Here is a 7,250-nt window from a genome sequence, read left to right on the forward strand (position 1 = left end):
GCTGCTGGATGGGAAGCTGCGGCGATGGCTGGATGGGAAGCTGCGGCTGGCCCTGGCCCGGCGTGGTGCCGGGGGCGGAGGAGAGCGGCGCCGACAGGGAGGCCGTAGTGCCCGTCGACGCGGCGGCGGTAGTGGAGGAATCGGTGGCAGCGGCGATGGGGGAGGCGTGGGGCAGCGGTGGCGGCGGTGGTGGGATTGGCGGGGAAGACATGGTCGAAACCCGGGTACCTGATACCAAGGTGTTAGCGGCTAGGGTTCTGCCCGGTCTTGGTCGGAGACAGTAGGGGAAGGAGGGGGAAGGGCGAGGGCTTGAGCGCGGCGGCCGGCGGCGGGGCGCCGTCCTGGCACGGTGCGGCGGCGGCGAGAGAAGGAGGCGGCTAGGGTTTAGGGTTTCCGGCTCCTCTGGGAGCCGGGCAATAGAAATAGTCTTATTGCTTAATTCCAAAAAGAGTCTTACAACCTATATTTATATCCTAGATAACTTGCAGAAGAATTAACCTAAGATAACTTGTATAAGAATTAACCTAAGATATCTTGCATAATCTGAAAATAAAAACTAAGATAACTTGCGGGCCTAAGCCTGCCTGTTGGGCCTCCTTCGGCCATAGATCTGGCCGGTCATAACAGAAGATGGACTGGCCACTCATACAAAAACAGGAAAAAAAAGGCTAGAACAACTCCTGGTTGGAATATATAAATTCAAAGGTAGCATAAGGTGTTTATTCCATTGAAGAAACTTAACTGGCTAAGAAATTTGGAGAATATTACTTTTTTCCACTATCATATGCTGGATTACACGGCATCTCCACAAATTTTGAAGATCTTGACAGCCATCTGGTCAATGTGAGGCTCGGTCAACCAAGTTGAATGGACTGATTGATCTGGGTCTAAACAATGAGGATCTTGGCCACATGAAAAATATTTGATGGTTTTCATTGACCAAAAAGCTTAGCTGATGACTAACGAATATACACCCCACTATGCTACCATATCTGTCTCATGAACTACCCAGGCTCTCCTGATATAGTATGCAAGAATTTAGTTGACAGGAAAGACTGACTAATCGACAACTTTTATCACAAGTATATTCAGTTTTCTAAGAAAAATGCCGGGTGAGACTCAAAAGGTTGATCGGTAGTAAATTGTCGACAAAGTAATGTACTTCCAACCTGAGTAACCCAAGACAGCTACTTATAAGCACTTGAGAATTGCGACTCAAGAATGGGTTTGAGTGCATGCCATATGATCAGGAAATGGGATGTATTCTTCTAAGTACAAACTAAACAACCTCGTGAGTTCTGAACAACTTATGATTTGTGGAACCACCAACTGGGAGACATTTTTCGAACTATCGTGACTTCATGAGAGCTTCATTCAATTATGATAAATTTTACGAACAGCTTCACAACTCAGGAGATATGCTCAACCAAGCATCTTATTTGATAGGTTAAAGTTCCAACCAAGTCTTCTGATATTTTCAAAAACAAAAAATAAATATTTACGACCTTTAAGCTAAGCAAGTCACAAAGCAATTGTGTGGTCAGGTAACCAAATACTCCCTCTGTCCGAAAAAGCTTGTCCCAAGCTTGTTCCTCAAATGGATGTATCTAGCACTAACTTGGTGCTAAATACATCCATTTGAGGGACAAGCTTTTTCAGACGGAGGGAGTATGTCTTAAGCATGCTAAGGGGCGGTGGCATGAGATTTAGAGTGCCTCATACTCAGCCATGGAACATGCAACGCCTCTCTAACATATTTACTTTGCACTAAAAGGTCATTTATCTCCTTGAGATTCTATTATAAATTCATATGCAATCAAATCACTGCTTATGGACCACAAATGTTCTCAATTCATGACTAGATTTCCTGACGATATTGAAGGTCCACCTAGCCCACATCTTTAATAGGTGAAATGCCACTCCTCAGGGTTATTGGTTTGGTAGATAGATCTAGATAGACTCATCCGGATGGAGAAGATTATCACTGAGGTAGATTGACTCTTGAAGATAAGAGGCTTCAACACAGTTGTTTGTTTCAAATTACCAGAAACTATGGAAGTTCTAGCTGGCTTCCAGGTAATTATAATAATCATATATACACGCAGCACTAGTTCCTATTCCCTCTGTAGCTTTTTATAAGACGTTTTTAGAGTCCATGACAGTGTCAAAAAACATCTTATATTAAGTTACAGAGGGAGTCCAACATACATAAGATGTGTTCGGGTTACTTACTGGACGAAGTGGAAGGCAAAAAGGGCTGAACATATAATTAGACTTGGGTGAACTCCAATCTCGAGGATGATGATATTTACATGTAGCGCCAAATTTACAATCTCCTGTCCTCATGTAATACTGACACTCAGGCTGCCCTGGCCGCTCAGGGAATCCATGTTCTTGTTGATTATTGCTTGATTGTATAGTTGAGGAAGAGTAAGGCATGTAAGGACCACCATAAGCAATTGTAGAGGAAGATCCATGGTGCCCTATGCCATACATAGGTCCAGCTTGAACAGTTTGTTGTACTCCACCTGATGCTACAGGGTTTACTGAAGCCTGCATCAAACAGAAGAGTTTTTACTTGGAGGAAAATACTTATCTTGTTGCATGAAATTCACATGTAACATTTTCCTTTAATTGTTTTCTATGATCGCATACACCACTGATCTACACTTTACATATTCACCAATCATTGCTTTACATCTTTAAATAAGTCAGTTGGTATGACATGTGAGTTATGACCCTTAATTCCCCTTTGCATTTGAGACCTGATACTTAACCAAAACTATTTTTGTTAACCCAAGTTAGTTACCGGATAAGGGCTCCATCCTTGCAAGGGGATCATTCCAGACGATAGCATCATTGGAGTGTATGAGCCTGGCATATATGATCCAGGGACTACAGGCGGCCTCCCCATTTGCCAATTTGTAAGAGGAGCGTATGGATGAGGCGAAGGTACAGTTGACGACTGCAATGGTGGATAAATTCCAGGAGTAACTGGAACACCACCAAATTCTGGATGATGAAATTTACATGTCGAACCAAACTTGCATTGTCCAGTCTTCATGTAGTAGGAGCACTCTTTCTCACCCTGCATTTCGTTGGTATCAATAATTTTCCATAGAGATACTAGGCGAAAGATTTCACTAAAGAAGCAATGTTTTTGGAGAGAATTTTCACACCGGACGTAGAGGGAATCCATTACTGTTTAACATTACAGGCTGCACAGAACCATCTTGCTTAGGATGGTGATATTTGCAATTGGAACCAAATTTGCAAGTCCCAGTCTTCATGTAATACTGTAAGAAGTACAAAAGAGTAAGTCGAAATAGTTAACAAGTCATCTGACACAACATAAAATGGGCAGGATGCTGAATACCCGCCAGACATTACTAAATTTTTAGTTGTTCGCTCTGTATGCCAGTCAAGGAGCAGCAAGTAAGTGGCCAACTGGGTGCATGCAGATGGTGTGCAGGAGTTGGTGCATGCATGCTCAAGAGTGTGACTGATGCTCCTTTTTTGGAAGGTAATTAAATTTGAGCCTGAAACTGTTAGATTTATGTACCTCACATACTGGTTGACCCAACCGCTCGGGGTAGTCCAATGCTACTGCATTCTTTGCACCTCCGCCAAACTACATTTTTGAAAAAATGGAATCAGTGATTACTCCATTTGTCATCTATTGCAAAACTGTAAATATGATTCCTAGAATTCAACTGGAGGAGATAAAACGCCTGTTTATGTTCTAGGTTGAACTAAGATTATGGCCCAAATAGTATAGTAGAAACAACAACAATATCCTAGGCCCATGCCAGAAAACAGATCTCCTTAACAGAAACATGGCAAGTATTGAAGCCATGATAAATCAATTATGAAAACCATCCCATGATGGAAGCAGCTTTATTAATGTCAAATTGTCAACTTTAAGTGCTAATGGTAAGCAGTACGCGAAGTATCTTTGGCAAATTAAGCAAGTCAAAAAGCATTTAATCCACCAAAACTAGGGTCAAATGTAAGGTACTTACAACTGTGAGATAGATTTATATATACAGATACAGCAAAAAGCATTTGAACCATCTAGAATAAAACTGTTGAGGACAGCTCTAAACCTCTGTGATTGATGGTTATACATGTATATCGTTTTTCCATGCATTTGATATAGAAATCTAAGTACATGCGACTACTAAGACGGGGGTGGGGGGTATAACCTTTTATGTTATCATGGTCAACAGGGCATTGGTACGATATAAGATAGATAAAATGGAGAATGGGAAAGTGGGAAAATGCATGTAGTGACACCTAGTAAACTTAGTCGCCCATAAAAGCCAAACTAGTAAGTTTAAAGCTGCTGATACAGTGAAACGATTGGCATAGCAGGAGCGGAGAAGCGAATCACTGTGCAGAGCATCCATGACTTTGTGCTTCCAAAAGGATATCCAATGGGCGCCTAGGTTCAGTTACCGCCACCGTCCAAACTATCATGCTGCCGCCGCCTGATCAGTACTAGGAAGACACCGCGGACAGTTGCACGAGCGGCAGATGCAATTCAGCTAGAGATGAGCTACATTACCCGAACCACTGGTAATTTGTGTGATCTGATACTCTCTGTGGATTGCAGTGTCGCCACATCGATCACATGGCAAATATACGTAACGTAAAGCTGCTTCCAACGCAAACGCGCGCACGCACATGGGCTCACCCAATCGCGCGGAGTGAGATCAGGAGAGCGCGCAAAAGGGAGAGGAAGCAGGTTTTGTCACCTCAGTGCCGCCGCGATCGCGGGGGTGGTTGTAGCGGCAGCGGTCCCCGAAGCCGCAGGCTCCCGTCCGGAGGTAGTAGATGCAGTCCGCCTGGTCCGGCCGCTCCGGCAGGCGCGCCCCGTCCCCCTCCCCGCCGCCGTCGCCGGCCAGCCCCATCCTCCACATCGACCCTGCAAGCCACGCATTCGCCCCGTTACACCAATCCACGTAGATCCGCGCGCCGTACGGACGTGGAGATCCGAGCAAAATAATCACAGGGAGAGGGAGAGAGGAAAGCGTGCTGCTACCTTCGAGGCCGGTGTCGGGGTCCGCGCCACGGCCGGCCTCCCCTTCTCCTGCTCCTCCTCCTCCTCCTCCTCCTCCGGCTGCAGCCGCGGGGTGAGGCTCCATGGGTGTCGGGAGGGGACCAGGAGGCGCGCGGCAATCGGGTAGGGAATCGGGCAGGAGCGATCGGAGTGGGAGTAGGAGGAGGGCGAGGAGATCGGGCGGGTTTTGTTTCTTCTCTCTCTCTCCCTCCCTCCCTCTCTCTGGTTTCCTTTCCACCACTATGGTGTGGCTCTCTCTCTCTCTCTCTCTCTCTTCTGTCCTTTTTCTTCTTCTTTTTCGCTGGTTTTCCCACCACTGTCGCGTGCACCTGTCCGGTTTTTACACAGGGGCACGGGGGGCGGGGGTGGGTAGGTTGGTGTTTGTTTCTCTCGCGATTTTTAAATTTTATTTATTATACTAGTATATATATATGGGCTTCTTGACTGGGACCACGCGTGGTCGATCTAGCTTGGGGGTGGATTGATGGGGATTTCTCCGTTTGCATAAATGAAGGACGGTAACGGTTGGAGTTAAGCTCGCTATTATGGCACTCGCCCCAGTTATGTTGAGCCATGGTCCTTGGTTTTATTGCCACACCTAGGCGGTGTGTATTTCGTACACTGCTCTCGTGCCTGCATTATTCTCGTGTCCTAGTACATGCCTCGTTTGGCTGTAATTTACTCACTCTTTTCTCAAGACTCGTTTGCTATTCCGGTGAAAAACATTTACCGTGACACATTTTAAGAAAAACAAGAAAGCTCGCAACATTTGGAGGAGTCTGGACAACTGACACGTCAGACTCTGACACACTCGGCCAACACAATCCCCCTCCCCAAGCCCTCTTCCCACTCCATTCCTCCCCTCTTGCTCTCCATTTGCACCCACCAAGACCGATGCCACCCATACACCACACTGGCTAATGCCCAATTCTTGTCGGACTACCGCTACTCCACTCAGGCACCTTGTGCTTCATCGTCATTGCATCCCGAATCCCTCCGCAGCTTAGGTATTGTCCGCCCCATGTTGATGTCGTCGATGGCGAACACCACGCTCGGCAAGTGTTCAATCAAATGTCATTGAGATTTATTCTACCTTCTCCTTATTTAACGCCATATTGTACCTAGGTACACGCGCACTCCCAGCCACCTCCTCTTCCTCCAGAAAATACTAAGGTTCCTTTGTCTTCTGTTGGCGCCGCCGTGGTCCACCTCATCTCCCATGGCCCTAGGGTCATGGAGGCACGGTGGATACCGACCTTGCCGGCGGGAGGGCTCTGTTTTTAGATGTTTCTTTTAGTTTTGTTAGGGTTTGTGTCCTGCTCAGGAATACGAGATGGCGGCAGCTCTGTGAAGATGGAATAAGGTTCTGCTGCCTAGCCCCAGTTTTGCGACGCATCTTGCATCATTGAAGGGCGTGTGGAGATGTGTCTCCGGCGGATCTCGCAGGATTCGTTCGGTGGTTGTCTTTGATGGATCTACTTGGACCTGGTCTTTGTTCATCTACTTTCATGTGTCTTTAGGTTGGATCCTTCCAATCTACGCGTCTTTCATCAGTGGCGGTTGTTGATCTGGTACGCTGGTCCTATGGGGTTGATAACCCATAAGTATAGAGTATCATTTGTAGCCTTTTTCAATAAGTAAGAATGTGAAACTCAACAAGGAGGTAAAGGTAGAATTAATATTCTCTCGAGTTCTATCGACCATCGATACAACTATACGCACACCAACGTTTGCTTTGTCTAGAAACAAGTAATAAAACTAGAAGTACTTTATAGGTGTAAAGGGATAGCCTTGCAAGATAATAAAGAACGTGAAAATAAAAGTTAGGTGCTGTTTTACTAAAAGTACAATTAGGTTAGTATAGCGAGCGTGGAAAAGTGCGGGTAGGATTTGCGGAATTGTCCCTAAGCAATTGGCTAAGTTACTAGACCGATGCAAGTTTTTGCGTCGGAGGGGCCATTGCTAGCATGTAGTCCCTTACTTGGAATTTTGCGCACTTATGATTGGAACTATTAGCAAGAATCTGCAACCATCAAAGTTTATTAAGGTAAAAACCAACCATAGCATTAAGATATATTGGTCCCCCTTCAATCCCATATGGTAGGAAGAAGCTTCTGTCACTCTTGCCCTCTAATGGATAGTCCTATCAACATACAACTAACTCTATGGCGTGATCCACGTGCGCTCA

General features: G+C 45.7%; 1 protein-coding gene across 3 annotated transcripts in view; it reads right to left on the reverse strand.

Moving 5' to 3' along the window:
• The window catches only part of LOC123061010 (zinc finger CCCH domain-containing protein 6), a 13,086-nt gene extending 7,739 nt beyond the window's left edge, over window positions 1-5,347 (reverse strand). The window contains exons 1-6 of one of the 3 annotated variants that reach the window (XM_044483897.1): window positions 5,045-5,347; window positions 4,758-4,927; window positions 3,563-3,631; window positions 3,180-3,296; window positions 2,810-3,088; window positions 2,233-2,553 (exon numbers count right to left, since the gene is read on the reverse strand). In XM_044483897.1, coding sequence (XP_044339832.1) covers window positions 2,233-2,553; window positions 2,810-3,088; window positions 3,180-3,296; window positions 3,563-3,631; window positions 4,758-4,927; window positions 5,045-5,147 — 1,059 coding nt within the window. In that variant the 5' untranslated portion in view covers window positions 5,148-5,347. The remainder of the gene's footprint in view (window positions 1-2,232; window positions 2,554-2,809; window positions 3,089-3,179; window positions 3,297-3,562; window positions 3,632-4,757; window positions 4,928-5,044) is intronic. The other 2 variants (XM_044483895.1, XM_044483896.1) reach the window with 2 other exon arrangements.
• Window positions 5,348-7,250: the final 1,903 nt, after the last annotated feature.

The sequence above is a fragment of the Triticum aestivum genome, chromosome 3A (assembly GCF_018294505.1).
Source record: "Triticum aestivum cultivar Chinese Spring chromosome 3A, IWGSC CS RefSeq v2.1, whole genome shotgun sequence".
Classification (NCBI taxonomy): domain Eukaryota; kingdom Viridiplantae; phylum Streptophyta; class Magnoliopsida; order Poales; family Poaceae; genus Triticum; species Triticum aestivum.